Source organism: Salvia miltiorrhiza, chromosome 1, assembly GCF_028751815.1.
Source record: "Salvia miltiorrhiza cultivar Shanhuang (shh) chromosome 1, IMPLAD_Smil_shh, whole genome shotgun sequence".
NCBI classification, from domain to species: domain Eukaryota; kingdom Viridiplantae; phylum Streptophyta; class Magnoliopsida; order Lamiales; family Lamiaceae; genus Salvia; species Salvia miltiorrhiza.
This window is the reverse complement of record NC_080387.1, coordinates 59,542,309-59,568,692: the sequence shown is the minus strand read 5'-3', so window position 1 is coordinate 59,568,692 and position 26,384 is coordinate 59,542,309. Positions and strand designations below refer to the sequence as shown.

Genomic DNA, 26,384 nt, shown 5'->3' with positions numbered 1-26,384 from the left:
ATTAATATTAGTTAGGCAGAGTAACATAGTGCAGATAGGTTTCATTGATGAAATCTGACAACAATAATCGTCTACATTAATTGTATATTAATTAAAGGAAATTATGTTGGAGTCTGGAAATGATTAATTAATTAATAGTATTATTAACCTATAATTAATTATAGTCTCTCTACACAACGAATTAATTCTCTTCCTAATTCCATATTTCAGCTTACTCAATTCTAGCCTTACTCATTTAGTAAAAAGGAAATTATAGTTATATATATAAAAATATGAAAATGACTAAAATGATTCATAATTTTTCTTTTATCCCATTTCCTAATTCCCTCAAAAAATAAAAATAAAAAAAGAAGGAAAAGGTATGGGCGAGTTATAGCGAATTCTCCTTTACTTCAATTCAATCACACTTTTTTTTTTATGAAATACTTCAATCACACTTTGAAGCACATACCAAGACAATTGGCCAAAATTCCCATTTACGGAATGAAAATTCTGAAAAGCTGCCTTGCTAAATATATGTAATAACGTGCAATGATTTTGGTATGGTACGTCATATCAATATATATATATATATATATATATATATATATATATATAGGGTGGAGATCTACAAAGAATCTCCTTAGTGTAGAGAATAAGGAATGAATCCTAACCATAGGATCTGAATATATTAATGGTTCAGATTAAAACTAATTAATAATTAATCTACATTTTTAATTTACTGAATAACTTTAAAAATCATATAAAAAAACGTTGGGGGTATATTAGACAATTTGTCTATTCAGAAAACTGTCATTCCTAATTTAAGGAATGATCTCTCCCCTCACCCACGTCTTTTCCAAACAAACTCCTCTCACTTTGGAAACCCTACACCAGACGCGTCTCCTCCCAAACGAACGGCGATTCATCTCCAATTACAAGAGCGACGCTTGAATTTGGCCGACGACATTGCAGTTATCCTGCCGCGAACATTTGATTTGGCCGTCTGGATTTGGAGGACGATTGGTTCAGTTTTCCGACGGCGTTTGCTGAAAACCGTGTAAGTTGTTAGTTGTAGATTTTCCGGCGGCGTTTACTGATTTCTTCTTCTTTGTTCGTGAATATCGTGTGAGTGGCTATGAAAATCAAAGGTCTAATTACAAATTTTAATATTTACTGAATGGATCATGTATTCTCTGTTTATGGAATAGAATGGAAGTTCTCACCACAAATTGATTCCTGATGTTTTCGGCGGCGATCCGTTAAATGGGGGCGAGTTGTTACTTTATTTTATTACTTGTTTATTTTATATTTTGGATAGTGAAGATGGTGTAAGCAAAGGGCTTTTCGTGTTTGTAATTAAATATTCATCTTAACGAGAAGTATTCGATTTGGGGAAGCTTCGTCTCCATCTTGAGGATTTCATTAGAATGGGATTTGGATTTAAAATTAGTTTTCTAATTATCATCATGAGGATGTAGTGATTACAGGTTATCATCTAGGATTCTGTTCTTGCATAAATTTTTTTTTATTTGATTATAAGTTATTCGGCATGTTATGAAGTTTATTCATAAATTTTCCATGTTTATTCTTTAACTTTTGTAGTTTATTCAAATAAAATTTGATCTTTATTCATTAAATTTTGTAGTTTATTCAAATAAATTTGATCTTTATTCATTTAATAATTCTGTAATGTATATAAATTATGTGTGGTCATGTCATATTTGTTTATTTATTATTTATATAATTTAATTTGAGGCAAATACAATTTAACTACAATTCTGTTTTTGTATAAAAATTAATATCTGACTATAGGTTATTCGGTATGTTATGTAGTTTATTCATAAATTTTTCAGGTATATTCATTAACTTTTGTAGTTTATTCAAATAAATTTGATCTTTATTCATTAATTTATTCTATAATTTATATAAATTATGTGTGCTTAAAGTCATATTTGTTCATTCATTGGTGATGGCACGCAGGCTGAAAATGCAACATATCTAATAAACGACCGCAACAATTCTCAAGGATGCGCATACGGTATTGTGCACCCATTTTGGCATGGGAGGAAAATGAGGTGAAAAGGGCCGTTTTGGACAAAGCTTCACATACTTTTGGAGAAATGTGCAAGGATCCAAGATTCAATATAAATTCGATGCTATAAATTCGATGCTTCGCATACTTTTGGACAAAGCTTCACATACTATAATTTTATTGAATTGTGCAGTTAGCTTATGTATTATTCAGTATATATTGTAGTTTATTTGTTAAATTTATATATTATTCAGTATAATTTATAGTTGTATTTGCAAAATTTATTATAAATCATTTTGCACCTAAAAAAATATATTTCAAGATATGATTTCATTTTATACTATTAGTCTCATTGAATGGATATGTATTGACATATGACATTTATAAACTGAATAAACTTTCAATGTTTGTGAATAAAGTGAAAAATATACTGAATATGTTATAAAATATGAAATACAGACTCTGCTGAATGAACATCTAACTGATCTGAATAATTTAACATATTACATTTATAAACTGAATAAACTTTCAAATTGTCCGAATAATGTGAACAATTTACTGTTCAAATCGTGAAATAAAATCAAATAATAATATAATTTACAAAAAATTATTAAACTAAATTTTTTAATATAAATTAATATAATTAGCATAATTATAGTAGATATCTGTTTCCAAATTCCTCACTCAACGATTTTGGTTTGTTGAGATTAAGGAAAAAATCAAATCTTTCCATAGTATTGAAAGATATTTTCGGATAGCTTAAATATGTTATGACAAATCTAACCTTTTAGTGAGTTATTAATTCAAATCCTTAGTAAAATCAAGAGCCGTAGGATGGGCAGATTTGAAGGGCCGAGATTCATTCCTCATTCTCTCTACATTTAGCATTCTTTTTTGATCCCTTCCCTATATATATATATATATATATATATATATATATATATATATAGGGAGAGGTTCAGAAAAGAACCATAAATAAAAAAAGAACGGAGAACCATTTTCAGCCATTCGATCATCAAGATCTACGGTGGATACATCATCTTGTTGGATGAATGCAGATCCTGGGTTCGAATCCTGAAGGGAGCAATTTTTTTTTATTTTTTTGAGTGCATTAATTTTAACAGCAAATGCATTAATTTTTACAGTGAATGCATTAGATTTGATGGTTCTCCCGTTCTCACAAATAATGTAGTTCTCTCTAGAACCACACCCTATATATATATATATATATATATAATCATCTAGCTAGCATTTTTAAATGTATTGCTCTGGATTCTCAAAAAACAAAAAAATGTATTGCTTTTGGTAAGTTAACTCCCTTGGTCCGGTTATAAGTTATAATGTTTCAAAATTATAGGACAATAATATAATTTAATGTGTGATCATACACAATACATTATGAGATCTTATATTTTATGTGGCATTTTTGTACATGATAATGCTACTTCGACATCACATAATTAAGATATTTATATATATTTACTAATACTATTAACATTCGTCCCCTTAATTCAAAAGAAAAAATAATGGACGAGATAGTAATATTAGGGTGGCTGATTGAATAGGGTGAGGTAGGTAGATGTCACGTTTTAAAAATTATTGGTGGATACAAATTAATTGAGTTAGGTCGCCCCATTTTCTATAAATAAGGAACTTGTGCAACCCTTTCCACCATTCCAAACATACATGCTTGCCATTCTCTATTACTTATTATGACTTCTTCCATTTTGGCTCTCTAGAGCACAAAAGATGTAGTCATACTAGCCGGTCAGAGCAATATGATCGGCGAATGCCATATACCTTGGCAAGGCAATACGGCATTCTCCGGCCATATTGCTCTGCCCGGCAAGTATGAACATATTTTTGGTTCTTTATGTGAGAATGTCAAAGTAGAAAATGCCATAAAAATAGAGAATGACAAGTATGTTTGTTTGGAACAAGCAAGCAAATTTGATGAGGTAGTAGCAATCCAAGGGGCAAGGCCTAACATCAGACATCGCGCATGGCCTAACTCGCCCAATATTCTAATTTTCTTTTATCTTGTAAATTGTTAGATGATTTTCGATGGAAAAGTAGCGCACCAAAATAAATGTACGTCGTCGTTTTGGATTTTCAATCTTCTTGTTATTAAACTTATGCCTCAAAAAAAAAGCTGCATATATATATATATATATAGAAGGAATTAGCTAGGCAGTTTTTCTGGCTATAAATGGGCATTTTGGCCAATTGTTTTGGTGTGTTTTATTGTGTGTATTCTCTCTTCACACTCTTACTTGAATTTTCGCACTTTAGAAGCACAGTCTAAATTTGCATGTATTTATAGATTTGCATGAGTTAAGGAGATCGTTAATAATTTACAACAAAACTAATTGTTTTCTTTCGAAGTTTGATGGATTGAGATGGGTGGCTAGCATGTGCTGCTCAATTATCAATCTGCTTTGCCTCTGTTTCTTTGCTTCAAATCAAATATAACTCATATCTAAACACTAAAATTCGTCTGCAGTTTCTAGCTTGAAATCTGAGTGGTTCGGTGGGCCACGTGGATGGGCTTTTTAGGCCCAATTACTTTTGAGCTTCTATTTTCTTAGCCCAATCCTATTTTTCGGGTACCCCAAACTGGCCCATTGGGCTGCTCCAATTTGATGTTTGGAATCAATTACACGCATAAAATACTATATACACAATCACATGATACGGCAAATTCCATAAACACACACACACATCTGCAGTTTGTTTAAATGGTGGTCTAACTTTAAGTCTTTAACTGTCTTAAATAGAATAATTAGCCTTTTTGTGTATAAAAGAGAACATTTTAATGATGTTATTCTAACATTTTTCCTCTTTCTTTTGCTTGCTTCATCCCTTCGTGCTCCTTTGTGTTGTGGCGAGAGAGAAAAAAATATACTTCGTGTTATTTAATTAGAACTAGATTTTCCCTTCGTACATTGCATAGAAAATATTTTATACTTTTTAAAATTTTATTATACTATATAAATATAAACGGCTTCATAATTTATCAGTTGTAACAAAAAAATTAATATTGTGGTATTGATTTAACTGTTAAAATATTATTTAATTGTAATAATATATTGAATCTATATATACTAGTTTTTAACTTGAAAAATAATATAGAACTAATGTAAATAAAAATGGGGATTAAATTCAAATTTCTTAATAGTTAAATACTTTAAGAAAATAATAATTATTTAATTGCAAGAAGAACAAATGGAAATGTAATATATTTCAAAGTTTACTACATAAAAAATTAATAAATATTCATATATCTACAGGTATGTGTGGACGTGTATTTCCTCTAAATTCATTCAAATAATACATAGGTATACATTTTATATGTATTTATAAAAAATATATTTTAAACATCATAATAATATTTTATCATATTGGTCAACTTACATAAAAACAATTGAAGCAAAATAATTACATATACATAAATTTATACATATATTAATATAATTAATAATTTTATTATTATTAATTAATAATAATAATATGATGAAGTTTGGAAGAAAAAATAAGTACCTATTGTTTGGGAGAGGAGGATAATGAGACGGGCCATTCGAAAAATAAGTGGTGGGACATAAAGGCCTTAATAAAATTATTGGAGCCCACTTGAAAAAAAGGAAGTATGTGAACCAATCTGTTCCCATCTTCTCACATAAATACACTTTTAGTTTTAACATTTTTTTATTATTACAGAAATGAATGATTAATAGATACAAATGAGACGAATACAATAAATATTCATGTCCGTCTTCCTAGATTTTTTTTGAGTCGGCATATGAGAGATTAATATTCATATCCTGATATCCGACTTTGGAATAATTTTTTTATTATTATTATTATTGCAAATAGAGTCATGGATGTACCGTAGTTTATGAACTACATGCATAAAAGATACATTACACTAAACAAATATTGTACAATGAGCTTAATTCATCTTAAAATTCAAATATTTTAGTCACGTGCTCAACGACTCCACCAACTAAGTACCATCTTTTACACTCTTCCAACTAGAAATTTCATTATGGTCTGCGGTTGTGTGTGCATATGAATAGTGCATCTTCAATGTGAGACATGAAGTTTTGATTCCCCACATCTTTACTCAGATGTGCTTTAATTAAAAAGAATTTACAAATATTTGTGTTGCAAAATCAAATTTACAATGAATGATTGTATTCCCCATATTCACATGGGGTGTTAGCTGCGCATGATGTGTAGGATCCATTTCTGTTTTTGAATTGCCATATATCAATCATGGAGGGCATCTAGAGATAATCAATATCTATATCACTAGCCCTGCTATACTAGCACGTAGTCTAGGGATATGAACACCCATATTATTACACCACTCACAATTATTTCCGCACCCATTTACACCCTCTCTCTTTCTCTCCCATTTAACTTGATCATTTTTTTTTTCGGCACGAGAATTAAGTAATTTGTGTTTGCAATATTTAAATTATATTTGATAATAAAGTTAATAGAGTTATGGAATAAAATCGATCAACTTAATTGGGATGATTAAAAAAAATCAATAAATTGTTATGAGATAGAAGGAGTACTATTACACTATTGTATTTTATTCCCAATGATGAGGGAGCCTCTCACAATCTAGGCTCGAAGGTATACTTGAAATCAACTCCGTTTATATGTTATATGTAGTTTATGTATTATACACATGAACAAAGTTATCCAAAGTTATTATTAATTCAAAATAAAATAGTATTATATTTATATATGCCTTAAAACTACATAAAAAAGATATAATGATATACTAGCATATATATATATATGTATATACACGACGAGTTGAACATTTTATTTACATCGTTTCTTCACATTATATCTTCTTTGCCATGTGCGTTCATTGATGGAATCATTATCGGCTGCTTTTGTCGATTATCAATTTTATACCTGTATAAATCTTACCTAAGTAGTGTATTCTTTATATATATAAAAATAAAATATTTCTAAAAATACGATAGTAGTAATTTGGGATATAACAGTATATTTTGCCATAAAATTACCCCATGCTAGTCAGAATAATAGTAGCATAAGAAATTAGTCAAAAGAGACCACACCTTGTTTGAGTAGGTTCAAAGGCCTGCAAAAATAGACCTGGCGAAGTGTACATTCCCACATGATCATCACTATCCACTTTCATAGCCACACCCCAATCAAATTCAATCATCAACACACACCTATCATACTAAGAAAACAAAAATCTGTCCCCTTGGGATGGCCTAGTGGATGGGGTGGTTGCCTGTTGTCCAAGAGGTCACAGGTTCGAGTACTCTCGGCCACTATTACCACCATAGGTGGGGTGTGTGAATGGTTTGTATTATTTATTTAAAAATTTCATCAAAAAAAAAAAAGAAAACAAAAATCTCAAATAAATGCTATGTTTCGATTTTATTTTATTTTTTCTAAGGAGAGCGTTGAAATTTTATCCCTAAATCTGGATATTCACATACAGGAGTGACTTGGCACTAGGGATGTCAATCTATCCCATGGGTAACGGATATCCGCGAAAACCCGAACCTATTAGGGTGGGTTTGGATACTATTTGATATCCACGGATAGTTTCGTGGTTGCAATTCACTATCCATTTAGTTCGTGGGTATGAGTTTGGATACTTACTATCCATACCCGTGAAACCCGTTTACCCGCGAAAAATACTCGTCAATTATCCGTGAATTACCCGTCAAATATCCACAAAAAATTTCATAAAATATGGGCTTTGAATATATATTTTGACATTATGGGCTAGCATATTATATCTTAAAATAGGCCCAAGCATAAATTGAACTAAGGCCCAAATTCTAATAGTCTAATTTAAATTTGAATTTTGTTGAGCAATTATAGAATTTTGTTGGATTTTATATTTTAGTTGATGAATTTGAATTTAAACATTCTTCTTTGCGGATTTCAACATATGAATTTGAACTATGTTATTTGTGTTGATTTTTTTTTCTATTAAATTTGTTGTAAATTTATATTTAAATTTTGTTTCGTGAGTATCCGACGATTAGTAGGTGGCGGGTATCCGACGAATAGTAGGTATCTGGCGAATAGCGGGTGACGAATACCCGCCGGTTTGAATACCATTTGATATTCATGATAGTTTCGTCGTTAAAAATCACTATCCATTTAATTCGTGGGTATAGGCATGAATAGTCACTATCCGTACCCGTCGTACCCGATTGCCATCCCTACTTGGCACGGCTTGAATGTTCCATTTGGGACCGAAATTTTGATGTTAAACTATCAAATTCACCCCTATTTACTTTTCTAATACTACTTGTAGATTTGCTTCGGCAATAATTACAGGTAAGAGGAGTAAATTCATCTACTTCCTTGATATTCATCTTTTGACAGTAGGAAGTAGGAACAGCATACACTTAATAAGAAAGGAGTAATGCTAAACAGCCACATTGTGGCTGCCCACAATTTACTTAAGTAGAAAATAATTTAATTTATTTAACATATTTTTTAAAATAAAAATAAGATTTAGTCATTTTATCATATTCTCTACATTATAGTATTTTTTTTGCAATTTTTTGGTAACTTTTTTATTTTTATTAAAAAATAAATTAAAAATAAAAAATGCAAAAAAAAAAATTAAAAAAATAAGTACAATATAGAGAATATAATAAAATAACTAAATCCTATTTTTATTTAAAAAAATAAATTAAATAAATCAAAATTATCCTTATTATATTAGTGTGTGGGTGGCCACAATGTGGCTGCATAGATTTATTGATAAGAAAAACTAAGTACACTCAAAAATCTTAAATTCTAACACATTAAACAATGGTTATTGTCCCAAAAAGGCCACGCCTTTTTGCCCTTTACACCCACGTTTCCTTTGTCTCAAATATAACAACTCTACAAGCACATGCCAACCCACAGCCAAAGATAGGCAGAGTACCTCGGAATCTTGATTTTTGGCATTTTTTTACAACTATTATTTCGATTTTTTTGTTTACAATAATCTAGCAAAAAGTGAAAAAGTAACCGTTAGAATTGTTTTCAGAATAAATCAGCATTTCCAATGATAAAAAAAAGAGAGGAAAAGTAACACACAACAATGCACTTGCACATGAAATATCAGTACTTCCCACGTGAAACAGAGAATTTTCCTTCATTCTTTTCCTCAGAAAACCAGCTTCCTCCTAAGCATCATGGATGATGATGAAGGTGGCGATAGATCCCCGATGATCTCAGATACCATATCCTTGAACACCAAGCGTTCGATGTCAAGAACGACCTCCGACACCTCCACCGGGCAATCCCCCCACCCTGTGGCAGCGTCCCCTGCTAGGTCTTTCTTGAGGACTCTACAAATGGTCTCAAACAAATCCTCAGCAGTGTCGCATTCTCGAATCCTTTGAAACTCGGACCAGACCTTGTCAAGGGCTATGGCGCTGTCGTGATGGGCCACCACCTTCCAAGGAGGCAGCCACGCCTCCCTGTCAAGGATTTCACTGATGGTGTCAAAGATCAGCTTCCGCTTGAGCCTCGACACCTTAGAACTATCGCTCCCTTTGATATGTTGTTGCTTCTCTAGTAAAAGAAAAACATCCGACTCCTCCGGGAGATAATGTGATGCCCTTAGGATATCTGAGACGTACACGAAATCGCAGTCATCATCCAAGCATTTGGACCGGACAGGGGAAACGATGGGGCTCCAGATTTCTTCCTCCCACTCTCCATATTGATCTGTATTTACATGATATCCAAACTCAGAAATGATTACACATTTTGTGATTCTTGATTTCACTAGAAATTGGAAGGCATTGAAGAAGTAGCAAGTACCATCGTTTTCAACACAAAATCCAAACCAACCTTAAATGCTGTGATAGGAATTGTATGATAAAGTAAGCAGACAATCTCTAAAGCAAAGGACCACATAAACATTGAAAGGTAATTGTGGTCACTTCTGCAATCACACTTTGAGATGAGATTTGGTCTCACTTTCACCAAACATGAACAACAAGTTTCATCACATACTCGGCGCTTGGATGTTTCTCTCCACCACTACATTTTGTACCTAAAATCCGTGACTTCATACATATTCTTTGGCATCATGTTTGATCCACCATCTAACTTTCTTTTTAATCTCCTTATACCATCAGTTGTTGATTAATCAAAGCTCAATTCATAATCTATTGCAATTGCAACCACATGAAACGATGGCATGGACGCGGGTGGTGGGCCCCTCTACATGTGACTCACCCCCTCCAAAACACCCTTCTTCTACATTTAAACCCCAACGGCCCACGCCTCATTAAAATATTTTCGTTGCAGAAATTATGACCCCAACTACAAAATACTCTAGGTCAAACAAGATGCTCATATTTTTTGCAAATTCATTTACGCCGATGCTGACATAAAAATAAATAGATTGGGTAGGCGATGATGTTGACACTCTTAAAGAATATATAAAAAAGGGAATATTTATCATTTACCTTTGAAATCAATATTCCGTTTAGTCGTAACGGGCGACGGCGTCAACGACTCATCCTTATAGAAGGACGAGTCAAGAACCGATACCGGACTCGGTTGCATGTCGGTTGCAGCAAACTCCGCTATGCTGTGAAGCAGCTTATCACACCTCTCCAATAAACTCTTTCCCTGCGTTCAAATTTTACCATTTATTAGTACTATAAATTCATAAATTTTTACAACCCTTTTTCTTATATTATGGATATATAATTAAATATATACCTCTGTATCAGTTGATGTTGCCACGGTGCTCTCTGAAACGGATGAATAATCATCCTCCGTGGCAACAACGGTCACGATCTTCTCCTTCTGGTTGATCACGACCGATGGTTTCTTGAACCGGTACGACCGGTCCGGTCCGTTTCCGTTAATCTTCGGCGAGCGGACCGGAGCAGATCGACGGTTTTCGGCTGACTCGTTCACTCTCATCTGAGTCAACGACTGCTTCGATTTAGCCGGAGAGTTTGACCGGCTCGCATTCACATTGCCCTCAACGCTCCGGGAAATCGGGCTCCCGCTACGGCCTGAACGGGTCGGGCTACGTACGTTACGTTCCCGCCGGGGACTAGGAGACGGCGAGGTTTCGCCGGTCAGGCTGTAATTCCGGCGGACTTGTTTCCGACCATTGGATTGTGAATAGTCGGTTCCGAAGCTACGGTTGGTTGGTTTGGAAGGCAATGATCGCGTGGGTTTCATGAGAACGATCGATGACTCGTCGTAGACGAAGTTCCGGTGGTGGACTTGGTTCTGCTGCTGTGGCGGCGGTGGCGGTTTCGAATGTAGAAGCCCCTTGAGCTGCAGAGCTTCGAGGATTTGTTTCAATGTCTCTAAATCCTTGGATGGCTCGTCGATTCCTCGCATTCTGAGTCGCTTCTCAATCTCGCCGTAGATTGATATGTTCTGCTTCGGCTCCGGGAAGACATCGCCGAAGTCGAAGAAGCTTTTGCGCGGCTGCGGAGCTCGCCATGGCGACATCGAATTAGGGCCGCCTCTGCTTAATCCTGCGGAGACGTCGGCGTTCACGCCTTTTTTGAAAGATTGTTTCCTTGGATCTGTGTAATGTGGACTGATCGTGGCGTTGTTGAGATGAGGTGAATGCGATTGCGCAGGAGGCTTGGGATACAAACTGGTGCAATCAGACATCAATCGCGATTGGAACAGATCTTTGGAAACCCTGGATTCGGAAGCGGATCGCCGGAGCTCCGGCTGATTTTCCGGCTGAGAATCGGTGGAATTCGGCAATTGGTCCAGCCCCATTAGCCTGGCAATGACGCTCGGAGAGCGGTGCTGCTGGCTGCCATCAGTCGCATCAGCTGCAGCAATGTCGCCGGATAAAATGGAGGCGGCGGTTCTGATTTCCTTGGGGTGGAGACCGCCCTTGGCGTCGGTTGTGGCGCGGCTGTCGAGCGATAGCCGCGGCGCTTCCTTGCCAAACTTCCACGACGATCTGGCGCCGTCTTTCAATTCGAATATGGGCAGCGGCAGCGGGGATTTAGGCGGCAGCTCGGGCGGCGGAGTCTGCTTCCCCAAATCACTCGACGCCGCGGGCGATGGCGGGACTGATTTGGCCGATTCCGACGTCGTGTCAACGAGCTTAATAAGGAGGATAATTTATTAGTGCATAAAAATTGAGAGAAAAATGGTTTGAGGAGAGAATGTTAAGATACCGGCGATAAGGGAGGGAGGCGGCGGGCGGCATGGAGGCGTTTTCCGGTCAAAATGTGGTGGCGATCGAAGATTTGGAGGAATCCGGTCATACAACCCATTTGCTTCTGAATGTGCTTCTCAAGATTCTTCTCTTTCGTCATTTCCAACTGCTGGCGTCACTCACTCACACACACAGCACAGACTACACACTGAAATTAACGTCACATTTGGGATTTAGTCTCTCTCTCTCTAGAGATGTGCATTTATCTTGTGCTGAGTCTGCTGCTGACTCTCTCTCTTCTCTTCTCTGTTTAAAGCGAGGAGTGAAAGTAGGAGGAGTAGGGTTTGGTTAGAGTGACGAGCGGGTGAGCTTTGTAATTAGTGCAACAGTAGCCAATGGGCTTTTAACTGTTGATGATGAGAGGGCTGTGGTTTCATAAATCTTGACTGCTTTTTATTTATTTCTCGCGATGCGTTTTGCAGAGTGCAGAATCGGCTGCACCTGTGCTACTCTATCCCCTTCCACGTGGCAGTTTCTTGTGCTCTTGAGTTTCCACATTTACAACAAACTCATTTCTAATTTTACCTTTTTTTTTTCTTCTTTATTTATTACTTAGTATTCTATAAAGTTGAATCTAACTAGGTACAAAATGTTTATAAGAAAATGGCATTTTTGCCTATTAACACAAATATTTAGTACTGTATATTTTTCTGTTACACTCTTGTATGATTCTAGTATTCTATTTTCATTGTCATTAGAGTCAGGGACGGAGCCGGGGGGGGGGGCTAGAGCCCCCTCCCAAATTTTGAGTTTTTTTTAAATTTTAAAATATATATAGATATATGTTTATACCTATTATAAAATAATTTTGTTTTATAAAAGAGTATTTGGTTATTATATTCTCTCATATATACTTAATTTAAGGATAATTCTGTTATTTAAAACTATATAATCTATGAAATATTATTTGTTATTATTATTATTATACTGTTATTTAAAACTATATAATAAAAAATGCCTAATATGTATGGAATGCTAAAAAAATTTATAATGTATTGAAACTAATTTGTAATATATAGAAAATATATAATCTATGAACATGTTGTTTGTTATTATTATTATTATGCTTGCCTTTTAATAAAAAATGTCTTAAATATATGGAATGTCCAAAAAAAGTATTGTGATATATTAAAACTATATAATCTATGAAAATATTGTTCGTTATTATTAGTATTATGCTCGTATTTTAATAAAAAAATACCTTAAATATACAGAATGCCCAAAAAAAATTTATCGGGGACGGTACAATTTCAGCCCCCCGAACTTAATTCCTGGCTCCGTCCCTAATTAGAGTAGTGTAGTGTGCTGGAGTATATTGTTGGGTTGTCGCATATTTATACTATAAGGTTTGTATTGATTCAACGAAATACTACAAGATATAATATGAAAAATTAATGTATGATCGGCCGATTGGTTATATGGAAACGGTTCTTCTTGATGAGCTACATGCTATGCTCATTGCGGTGAGTTTCTGTTTCGAGCATGATTTGGGTCCTATGGTTCTTTTTTCGGATTCTCTCTTGGCAATCCATTTGCTTCATGATACTTACCATGGTTCCGACTCGTTGTGCGATGATTTGTATGAGGTTTTCATCCATGCTCGTGATACGGTTGTGTTGGAATTTCTCATGCTCGTCGTGAAGCTAATACAGTTGCTCATGAATTGGCTAGCTATACATTATCTTTACCTGATGTAATGATTTGAAAGTCGGGTTTCCCTACTTGGCTTTCGAATATTGCTCTTTCCAATTTGGATTAATAATAGCATATCTTCACTCTAAAAAAAATGAATATGTCTTTCACCATTTTATTTCTAGAGTTCCATAGCAATACATTCTTTTTTTTAATGATAAATATACTTAAATTTAAAAATTGTGTGACGAGAAAGTCAAATTCGTAGCAATTATTCTTATGTAGGCTTGAAATTTTGGGTTCAAAGTCCCTAGTGGTAATATTGAAAGATTTTTCGTTTCAAAGAAATCATATTCTTTTTTGTATTAAAGTAGTAATATGTTTTTATTGGGGAATATAAAAAATAATTTAATAGTCTCGGAGTTTACATTTGAAGTTATTTTTGATATTTTGGGTGTGTTTGCTTTGAGGTATAAGGAAGAGATAAACTACAATTATCATCTTATACCTCGTTTACTTTTATGTATGAAAAATTCAGACATATTGTATAATTTTCGGGCAGTTCTTTATCCTTTGGGAAAGGAATAATTTTAAGAAATGATGGTATAATTTTATACCACTTTAAATGGATAAATATATTATCCTTCAAACCAAACAAGATATTAAGTTTGATTCATATTTTAAGTGATTTATACCTCATTATATTATCCCTCTATTTAGAGGCTGGTCTCTTGTGCGACGGTCGCATAGGATGCGATGGGTCTGGCCCTGACCCGCACTCGTTAATACTCCCTCCGTCCCAAACGAAATGTCCTGTTTTCCTTTTTGGGTTGTCCCAAACGAAATGTCATGTTTCCTTTTTTGGCAATACAATCTCTCTCTATACTTAATATTTAAATAATTTCCATCAACTCACTTTATCTACTTTATACACATTTCTAATCTTCGTGCCGAAAAGAAATAGGACATTTCGTTTGGGACGAAGGGAGTACTATATATTAAAGCTTTTACAAAAACACGTAATATTGGTGTTTGTTGCAATGGTTGGAGTCGTGTCCTTGTTTCTTTTCCCAGAGAGTTTTAGGGTTCGAAACCCACTTAGCATTTTCTTTTTGTTTTATGTTTTTACGGTTCTTTTTTCTATTTTTTTTCCCTCTTTTTTCTACCAGTCTATTTTCTTGTGTTTTTTTTTTCTGCTTTTTTACAATGTTATTCTATTCTATTTTATTTGTATTTTATTTATTTTAATATTATTCTAAGTAATTATTATTATGACAAAAAGTAATTATTGACATACAAAAAAGTAATGTTTTTGAAGCATTACTTTTCATCATTTCAATAGTTACTTTTTCTTACAAAAATAATTACATGAATAATTATTTGATTATTTTTTATGTATTGTATTTATTTCTACGTTATTTAATAAGTACTAAATATACATTTGTTAGTACAAATATATAGACTTATGTTAATATAAGTATTTACCTTCATTCAATATAATATATTAAATTTTCTAAACCCTAAACACTAAATCTTCAACTCTAATAGGAAATTAGGAATATTTACTTTTAATGTGTATAAAATATAGATTTGTTAGCACAAATGTATACTTATGTTAATATAATATTTACCTTTCATTCAATATAAAGTACTCCCTCCGTCCCAAAGGAAATGTCCTCCTTCTTTTGGGCACGGTTATTAAGGATGCATAATCTGCCTAATCTAGTAGAAACTGAAATGATGCATAATATGTCATTGAATCTTATATGCTGCCTAATCTAGTAGAAACTGAAATTTCCTTAATATTCTACTAGATTAGGCAGATTATGCATCCTTAATAACCGTGCCCAAAAGAAGGAGGACATTTCATTTGGGACGGAGGAAGTATTGTATTTTCTAAACTCTAAACCCTGAAAATTAAACTAAATTCTAAACCATGAACACTAAACCCTAAAAACCTGAATACTAGACCCTGAATACTAAATCACGAATCCTAATAGGAATATTTACTTTTAATTAAACATTACATTTCTTCATAATAATAATTACTTTTTATTATAATAATAATTACTTTTATTTACAATAATAATTACAACAACTTCTTCCGTGATGGGGTTCTCGCCATTCTCTCATGGCTCGAACACCTTCAATACGGGTCTTGAAGGCATCAACTTGAACGAAACTCATTTTGTTCAAGACGATGATGTTGCGGACATTCCTTCTCTCTCCAAAATGACGAAATCACGCACTGGCTACACTCTAACCCAGACCGAGCTCGTGTGCACGTTGTCACGCACTTATTATTTTGTATAATTATACATTGGTCTATTTAAAGAGGGTAGTTGGCTAAGCTTATAAGTTCTTTAAAACAGATTATAAGTTGTTTAGAGCATCCGCATCGGTTACACGATAACGGCTTACTCGTGTAAGGCTGCTATCGTGTAACCGATGCAGCCCACTGTTACACGAGGGCTACACGTTCTAACGTGTAGCCCTCTTCGATCGTTAATATTGGCGCGTGTAAAACACGCGCCATTTTAAAAAAATGGGAAATTCGAATTTGACTGCCTCATTTTGCGTGTTTTGTTGACTGTTTTTTTTTTTTCTTTTTCCTCTTCTTTTTCTTCTCTTTTTCTTCTTCTTCTTCCTCACTTTCTTTCTTCCACCATTTTCTTCATCTTCCTCACTTCTTTTTTCATCATCTCTCTACACCTTCCATGGATCCACACAACCCAGCTTACTATGACCTAAATTGGTGTCCCGATCTATCCGATGAATATCATCCCGATTTGTCGGGATGTAACTTGGGGGATGCTCCTCCATCCGGCGAGGAGATGCCTTCGGCAGCCCATAGTGCCGCCAAACTGAAGAAAGGCAGCCGAATGAAAGAAGTCGCCCACAAGATCCGGCATGACAGGCAAGCGCCGGTGGCGGAGGAGGGGGCGGAGGATGACGGGGGAAAGACTGTCCGTCATACCTACATCCCTGAGGAGACGGACATCATCGTCCAAATTTGGATGGAGGAGACAAACGACACCATCCGTGGGACAAATCAAAAGGGGTACGATTACTGGAAGAGGATTGTCGCCCGTGTCAACCCCATCATCGGCGCCAACCTCAAGCACCGCCAGATTCAAGGGCACTGGACCCGAGTGGCCCAAGAGGTGCGGCTGTGGGAGAGTATTTGGGTGGAGACGCGCAGCCGGTGGCCGTCCGGCCATTCTGACGATATGCTCCGGGACAAGGCCCAAACTCTTTTCAAAAGTCGGAGCGCAAATAACGCCTCCTTCAACTATTGGAATGCGTGGAAAATTCTCCGGAACAATCACAAGTTCAAGTCGATGTACCTCGAGGGAGACGTGCATTCCTCCAAGAGGACAAAGACTACAGAGGAGGGAGCCTTCACCACCTCGGCGTCGGGCGAGGAGATCTCGTCTGCCCGGCCGATTGGGAACAAGGCGGCGGCGAGGGCGGCGAAAGCGAAGGGGAAGGGGAAGGGGTAGGCGGCAAGCTCCGAGCAATCATCGGAGTACAAAGAGGCATTGGAGCGGTCCGACCACAACTTGAAAAAAATCACCGCCGAGTATGCCTAAAAGAACGAGCTCAAGGAGATGGAGCTCGATATGCAACTCCTCAGTCTGGATACGACGCATATGAGCGATGCACAAAGGATGGCCCACGAGCACATGATCCAAGAAATGCTCAAGCGTCGTGGACTTATCTAGACTAGGATTTTAATTTATGTAATTTAAATTATGTTTTTAATTTTTTTAAATGTAATTTTTAGGTTTTTTATTTTAATGAAATTTTAATTATTAGTAAAATGTGTTATTTAAATTTGAGCAGTTAAATTTAAGTAAAAAGCATAAAAATCAAAACTAAAACTATCATGTAAGCTATCATATAACTCCAATGCAGCATCTTTACACCATGTGGTCCCCCTCTCATAAAGTAGGCTATCATGTAGGCTTTCAAAGTGTTTGGCAAAATAAGCTCCTAATTAAATAGCTTATAAGCTCCCCAAAAAATAAATTCTTCTATCCCAACTTATTTTCTCATTTTCTTATAAGCAACTCTCATTTTACAAAAATGATCAACTATAATTTTTTATTTTCATCATATGTCATTCTAATTTTATTTTTCTCTAAGCTTCTCTCTCTAACAAAGATTTTCTCTCACAGTCTCACAAACTAAAAATTCTCTCTCTAACTTATAAGCTCAATTACTCAAACACTCTAAGAAACTACATCTTATAAGCTCTTGAAACATCTTATAAACTTCAAGAACTTATAAGCTCTTTAAAATAGGTTTAGCCAAACACCTTCAAATTATGATTTCGTAAATGTATATGTTAGGCTAGATTTATTAATTTTAGTAGCATGTTTTCCCTCCTTCTATTGTGTATATATATGATCACGTGGAGGGGTAGTTTTTACAAGATCTTGGCCTTATATCATGTAAAAACTATAGAAACACTACTATGTTTAATATATAATTATATATTAAAAATAGAATTACAACCGTGAATACATAAAAATACTGTTTCTTATATAGAAATATACACTTTTTTATTTGTGAATAATGTATTTTGATGATAATGCTTATTTATATTCTCCTCATCTACAAAATGGTCATAATTTTTTTTTTGAAATGTTCACAAAAAATATACATATTTCATTTATAGATATTATCTCAAAACAAATCAATAGATATTGCTATAAACAAAAATAGCTACTCACGAGCTATTCGATGCTAAGCCTAAAAAAAAGGTTGGAGCTCAATTTGATAGCAAATGAACCGAGCTTGAACCCGATCTTGAGCTCGATTGATTTTTGGAATCGAGCTCGAGCCTTATAGTGCTCGACTAGTTGAATTCACGAACATGTTCAGATTCGTTTGTTCGTGAAAATATTTGTGAGGCATGTAATTAAGTCAGTGCATAAGTCTTAAATGATCGAGCTCGAGTAACATGTTGATTAAGACCAATAACACATTTTGAATACTTTTCAAGCTTTTCACTAGTTTTTAACAAGCTCAAGCTTGGACATCATTTATACGAATATATATCTGACGAGGCAAACTCGAGTTTAGGCTCGAATATTACATTATCGAGTAGTATACCGGCCGAGCTTGAGCTCGGTAATTGAGTGACGAGCCGAGCTTTAATGAGTCATAAGCTCGAGCCAAGCTCAAGCCGAGCTCGTACACTCAATTATTAAATGAACCGAGCTCAAATATACTAATATTCAATTTAATTCGTTTACAGTTCTATCAATAGATATTATATTTAATATATCAATTTATTTATATATGGTCCATCACTTCTATTTAACCTAAACTCCATTATCCACTAAGATAAATGTGAATTTATTTATTTTCTTACGATATAATCAATTGATAATTACTAACATTACAATTAACATGAATTTTTTCTCCATTAATAATACACTCAACCATAATTATTATACTATTAAATCTATATCATGAGTTTTTATAGCTATTCTCTATGAATGAAAGATAACACTCCCTCAATCCCGCGAAACTTGATCACTTTTTTTGGCACGAGTTTTAAAGAGGTAGTACTTAGTGTGTTAAGTGTAGAAAGTGAAAAAGATGAATAAAAGGAAAAACTTTTGCCATATAAGGAAAGTGATCAAATTCGTGGAACAATCTGAAAAGGAATACTGATCAAGCTTCACGGGACAGAGAGAGTATTATAATATAATTTTTTATATATTAATGATGCTTTTTTTTTCTTTCCATGAATATATATATATATATATATATTTATTTATAAAGATTAATGTATGCATGGTTTGTATTGCTTCATAGCTCCCAAAGTTAAATTGGTATTATGAGTGAAATATAACAAAACAAATACTATCTTATACTAGCTTAGTAAAAAAATTGAAAATAGAAACAAATGAAGCATAAATTTCTTCGAAAGATTTAAGATAGCCACATACGCCTCTTAAAAAAATATAGATAGGATTTTTAGATTTGGAGGTTGGAGGGTATTTGGCTGAGCTTGTATGTAACAACTTATAAATCGTTTATGAGCTTATAAGTAATTGTAGAAGAATTTGACAATAAGCGCTTAAATAACTTATCGATTGAAAAAATAAGCTCCAACAAGTAATTTATAAGTATCCAAAAAAAGAAAAAGTTCTTCAACATTAATTTTGTTTTTTTACATAATTTCATATGTAAGGGATTAATAAATATGCATGGTGCTAGGGATTAATCAGTTTCAAGAACAAAATTCAAAACTTTTTAATTTTATATAATTATCTTACCCAATAAAAGATTTCCCACTCCTAATTAATTAGTAGGAAAAAATGTTTAAGCCCTTTTTTTTTGGGGGGGGGGGGGGGTAGGGGAATCAAAATGCTGACAAGACTGAACAAGGTAAAATACAGAATAGATTCAACTGATAACTGTTTTTCATAAAATCACACATTTTTTGCTTTTTCTGTGAAACAAACAGTGGCTGATACCACCCTTCTTCAACACCATATATATTTCTCTGACACTGCGTTTGAATTACTGTCCCAATAATTTTTTAATTTATGTTATATATATATATTAGAATAATTGTGTTGGAATTTATAGTGGTGTACTTCAATGAATTCAATATCATCTCTAAATATTGTCCTTGCCCCCATAATACTAGCTAGTGTTATTGGATGAATAGCTGACAAGTGACAACATATGGATGAATAACATTCAATATTGTATATGCATTAAGGTATATATGTACAATCAATATATCTTTTGAATTTCGTACGATATCTCTATTTTTCATAATGTCTTTGATTTAATACTTAACTTTAGTATTGTACCTTGTGTGTACCAAAAATACCAATATGGTTTTTTTCAATTTTCCTGCAACTTTTTTCTCTATTGGTACTATATTTTAGTTTTGTGGTCGTTTTGACTTTTTAGTTAATAGGTTATCAATAAGGTTATATTTTATTTTTTTGAAAAAGGTTATATTTTTTTTAATCTTAAATGCTAGCTATTTCAAAGTTGGCGAAATTGATTATGTAACACAATACACATCCGATTCAATTTATGTTAATAATGGATTAGAAGATATGACAATTAAGGGCAACTCGAATAGCAGGGTCTAATTTTCATGGTCTTACCTGTCAAATTATTACGACCATTAAATTAAGTACTGCATTAAAAATCCAAAAAAAATCTTCAACAATGCATCTATAAACAGACTATTCATGGATACCACAATATTATCAAATACTCTAATCTAATATACACATTTTAATATTTAATAACTTTCCTTTATAGATGTAAATATGCATATTTTAATTTACACTATATATTTATTAAAATGTCCAATTTACAATATTAATTTTGTCATAATCTAAAAAGGCATGCGATTAAAATAATTATAATAGTTGAAAAATGACCTTTATTTCTAGAACATGCAAATTAATAATTAATTATAGTATACTTTAACATAACATATTAAAAAAACAAATTAATAAAGAAATTCAGAAGATATAAGAGCACCCGCAACGCTCTACTCGATCACTTACTCGAGTAGAGCGTTGCACTCGAGTAAGGCGTTGCGGGGGGATTACTCGAGGGTTGCTCGAGTCTTCGGGTATACTCAAGCGAGAGGCGTATTTGGTGCGCGCTTTGCACGCGCCTGAATTTAAAAAAAAAAAAAAAAAAAAAAAAAAAAAAAAAACGACGCACATGTCGGACGCACAAAGGGCGTTGCAAGCCTCCATGGTCGCCGAAGTGCTCAAGCGTCGTGGTCTAGACTAGGATTTTATTTATGTAATTTTAATGATGTTTTTAGGTGGTTTTTATTTTTATGTAATTTTTAGGAATTTTAATTTAATGGAGTTTTTAATTATTAGAAAAATGTGTTATTTAAATTTGAGTAATTAATTTAATTGAAAAGCATAAAAATCAAAACTAAAAAAATCAAGTAGGCTATTAATCAAGTAACCCCAATGCAGCACTACTTACTCAATGTGGTCCCCCACTATCAAGTAGGCTATCAAATAAGCCCATTGCGGATGCTCTAAGTATTCACTTATCCCGAACAATTGTGATTTATAATTGAATAAAGAAGTGGTCTTGGATACATCCCGGTGTACCATACCCATGGATTGATCCGTACCCAAATTCTGACTCACATCCTGATCCAAACCCACATCCTGACTCAAATCGTGTAAATGACACTATTCGATTATACAAATGACACTGCTTGTAACTGACACTATTCTGTTATACAAATTACACTGCGTATAAATGACACTATAACATTGTAGATGACATTGTGTATAATTGACATATTCAGAACTATAAATGACACTTCCTGTAATTACACTATAAAATTATAAATGACACTATAATATTTTAAATAACACTATAAGATTGAAAATGACACTACATTTTAAAATGTTACAATGTCATTTATATAATTGAATAATGTCAATTATAAGCAGTGTCATTTGTATAACGGAATAGTGTCATTTACACGATTTGGGTCATAATGCGAGTTTGGATTAGCATACGGGTCAGGATCTGGATACAGGTCAATTTGGGTGTATGGTACAGCCAGGTGTACAAGAGATTTTGTGTTGAATGAAAACTTTATAATTAGATATATATTATAATTAAATTGAGGCTTTATTAAACGAACAAAAAAAAAGAGAAAATGAGGAGAGCCCTAAAAAACCCTTGGAAGCACAAGTGGAAGGATCAGCCCTCGTTAAAACCTGCTTACTGAAAATTTAATGGGAAAAATATTAAGCAAGAAAAAAAGTGTCTGTCTAAAGCCAGAAACGAACAAACAACAACAAGAAAAAAGAACGCATGAAGATCAGTCTTGAGCTTCGGACTAACCATCAACCTGGAACTCTCAACATGTCTTAGGGCCAAATGAAAGACAAAGCAAAGACAGAGCTTCAGACTAACCATCACCCCATCTCCAACTAATGCTTTAATCCGGCCAAGAGAACACACCATGGCGCAAACTAACGAGCCGAAAATGCCTGTACTTCGAGAGGCAAGACCACAAGCGGTGCAAGACCCACGACCCACCTCGATCACCGGAACCGTGTAAAATATTTATATTATATTTAACATATTAAAATTAATGTTAATTAAAACACTTAATATATTAAAAATAGGGTTAATAATGTTTTGTGTCCTGAACTTTCATTTTCTCTTAAAAAACCCCGAACTTTCAGTTTTTTCATAAAATGTCCCGTTATATAAAATTAGGTGACAAAAAGATGAATTATCTCGTCGAAAGAAATATTTTATGGACCGTCATTGTTGGAAAACTATATTATAAACCACCATTGTTGGAAAACGCTGAAAGTTCGAAATTTTTTTATCATCTTTTGGTCATCGAATTTGTATAGCGGGACATTTTATAGAAAAATTTAAAAGTTCCGGGTTTTTTAGGTGATAATAAAAGTTCGAGACATTTTATGGAAAACGCTGAAAGTTCGGGACATAAAACCTATTAATCCTTAAAAAGATTTATAAAAAAGAAACGATCATGCAAAATAAAGTGAAACAAAGAAAAAACGAGGAAAAAAGCCATGCTCTGTAATTTTCTAATCACGTTACCGTTGGAGTTATTCTAAACTCTAAAAGCCTTGCTTAATTCTTACACTCAATGGTACGGATATTTACGTTCTCTCAGTTTAATTTATAAAATTCCTCGAAATTGTGCGACAATGGTTAAGACCCACATTGACTTTGGATACTTTCCTACATTCGATTATCTTAATTAGAAGCAAACAACCATAACTACTCAAATTGATCATTTCCCAACTCATCCTTTCTATCCATCTATAACAACTATTTTAATTTCCTCATTGAAAAACGTGAGTTACGTAAGAAATCATAGTAGCTTTCTTTTATGGCGATATAGTTGCAGTATTAAAAATTAAAATAGAAAATCCCCAAAGATAAAGTATGAAAAATCCCAACTCATTAATGATTAGTGTACCGTTACTTATATTATACATATTATTTTATAACGATGAATGCGAAGTTAAAACGTGATTTAAACTTTTTTTTTTTAGAAAAAAAAAAACTTGAGACAAATTAGATCATGATAAAATCAATCTTGTTTAATGAGCATACATTGCACGCACTGGCGGAGCTAGGGGTGGGGCAGGGGGGTCACTGGGCCCCCATGAGATTTTTAAAAATACTAGGATATTTTCGTAATTTTATATTAAAAATAAAAAATATATAATTTTATCAACATCATTATCTTGTTGAGCTATTTTATAATGTAATTGATATGTAAGCTTTCGAGTTAAGACATTTAGAATAAGTAAACATATAATTAATTTATACATATCATGTTTGGATTGGATTCTAGAGATTTATTTTTTGAATTTTATATTGAAAGTTACTTTGCCTTACAAAGTTTCATGGAATTTTGGAAAATAAAATCACGGACTATTTTGAATTTATAATTTTAATGTCTTTTTAGTTTGGCGAATTAAATCATTATTTTTTCAAGTTTTGCAATTTCGTCCCCCAATTTTTTTCGATCGCTAGAGCGTTGAATTGGAGCTTACATGGATTAGTAAAGACGATGACATTTTTGTGAGGCCTAAACGACATCGTTTCGTACCATTTCAATTAAAAATTTCTCCAAATTAGAAAGAGATTGTATCTTGTATTTGCACTCTATATAATATTCAATATTTAGTAATTTTATTGCAAAATACATCGTAAAATGAATATGAGCTTGAAAATCTGTTAAGATGTGTTTTTTGTAATTTAAATAATATTATAATTGTGTTATTGATTAATTTATTTTTAATTTAATTTTTATTTTTTAATTTAATTATTAATTTTCTTTTAAAATTTTTTTTGGACCCCCCTGAATCGGAAGTCTGGCTCCGCCCCTGATTGCACGTCTCATCTTCGATCGGCTTCTTTCGGGTCAGCCAGGTTCACTATATGGGTTTCGAAGGGAGTTGTGGATTTCTTGTACGACTTCTGCATGGATTGATTGCATTAATCTTTTTGATGTTTGGCTTTCAATTTTGGAGGTTGGGGTTAGGAGTGGCTGGGCTAGAAGTTTCCCAACTTCCTGTTGTACTAGGTTTTGGATCCGGCTCGGTCTGGTTCTTTTAATTGGTTGTTGTCTTTTATCAAGTGGATTGTTCTTAGCAGTTTCTCGTACATTTTTCTGTCTTTTGTCTTGTGTTTTTATTGTTCTTGTTTTTATTGTAATAGACGAATATTCTTTTTCCTTTATCGGTATATTTTTTCCATTGAATTTTTGCCAGAAAGATTTTGATCTAAGGCTCGATCGAATGGCTTGTTAGATTTTCTTTCTTTTCTTTTTTCTCAATAAAATTTCAATTCACACCTGAAAAAAAGAACAAAACAACGAGCGTACATTATTGTTTCTTTTTTTTATATATAAATTTACAATATAAGAAATTAAAAAACCTCGCCATTGGGGACTCGAATCCACGATCCCTTTAATCTTAGAGCATCTGCAACGCGCCTCCATCGCCTCGGATCGACCCGGGCCGTCGGCGCCACACCCGCGCTGGAGCATCGCCCTGTGTCGACGTCGTGTCTCCACTAAGCAATGGGTCGATGGCTTCTTTTTGGCGAATCGTGAAAAACACTTTAAAGTGCAAATTTAATACTTATACTTATCAATTATGAAAGGTAACTACTTTTTTGCATGCAAATTTTAAATTAATTAGACTGTTTTATTATAGTGTACTAATTTATAGATTCGATTTATGTGATTACAAATTTATAGATTCGAGATGGTAGGACCTTCACAAATAAAATTGAAAATCTAAATTGAAAAAATAAAAACACATATGAAGAGAAGGAGTGCATGTGGTGTGGTCAAATCAAATAGAGCATGTCCAATATAGTAAATTTGGCAATGTGATGAGAGGGGTACAAAGGTAATTGTGATGTATCCCTCTTCAATTCAAGCATTTTACTCTCTTCCCATTCTTCACATGCTCAAGGAACCCTTTTCTGCCATCCCCCCTTTTTTTATTTACAAAAAATTGGTGATTGGGTTTAAATGGATTTGGGAATGCTGAATCAATCATCAACAAGTTTCAGGATTCTGATTCCTCTCTCTCTCTCTCTCTGGACCACTTTCAATCCTGCTATTTCCTCTGACACTCTGCATGTAGCTGCAACTTTTAGATTTTCTATTTTAATTACTTATTTTGCTGTGTCTTGAAATTCCATGTTTTCTTCTTCTTCTTCTTTTTTTTTAAGCAGACTCATATTTGTGCATATAAATAATAGGAGATGTTAGAAACTTAGAAGTAGTTTTGCATATTTGTGATTTCGGTATTAATTATTTTTAAGAAAGTAGTACTCCATTATCCATTTTCGTTTCATTGAAAGTAAAAATAAAATTCATTTAAGGTATATGTGCAAATTGTCAAACTATATAAAGCTTGCAAACATATTGATGAGCCTAGTATTGTTGAGTTC

General features: G+C 33.7%; 2 protein-coding genes and 1 long non-coding RNA gene across 3 annotated transcripts; 2 read left to right on the top strand and 1 right to left on the bottom strand.

Moving 5' to 3' along the window:
* The first annotated feature begins 612 nt into the window (after positions 1-612).
* LOC130999492 (uncharacterized) lies at positions 613-2,337 on the top strand. Its single transcript, XR_009093526.1, has 2 exons — positions 613-1,039; positions 1,963-2,337. It is a non-coding gene; the product is annotated as an uncharacterized LOC130999492 (long non-coding RNA).
* Positions 2,338-8,975: 6,638 nt separating this feature from the next.
* Positions 8,976-12,634, bottom strand: LOC130999484 (protein LONGIFOLIA 1-like). The gene is made up of 4 exons (XM_057925026.1): positions 12,211-12,634; positions 10,766-12,136; positions 10,507-10,672; positions 8,976-9,757 (listed from the first exon to the last, which is right to left on the bottom strand). The coding sequence occupies exons 1-4, from the start codon at positions 12,349-12,351 to the stop codon at positions 9,192-9,194; spliced, it is 2,244 nt and encodes a 747-aa protein (XP_057781009.1). The 5' UTR covers positions 12,352-12,634; the 3' UTR covers positions 8,976-9,191.
* A 3,966-nt stretch (positions 12,635-16,600) lies between these two features.
* On the top strand, positions 16,601-26,087 carry LOC131010857 (uncharacterized). Its single transcript, XM_057938540.1, has 2 exons — positions 16,601-17,226; positions 26,075-26,087. The coding sequence occupies exons 1-2, from the start codon at positions 16,601-16,603 to the stop codon at positions 26,085-26,087; spliced, it is 639 nt and encodes a 212-aa protein (XP_057794523.1).
* The last annotated feature ends 297 nt before the right edge of the window (positions 26,088-26,384 follow it).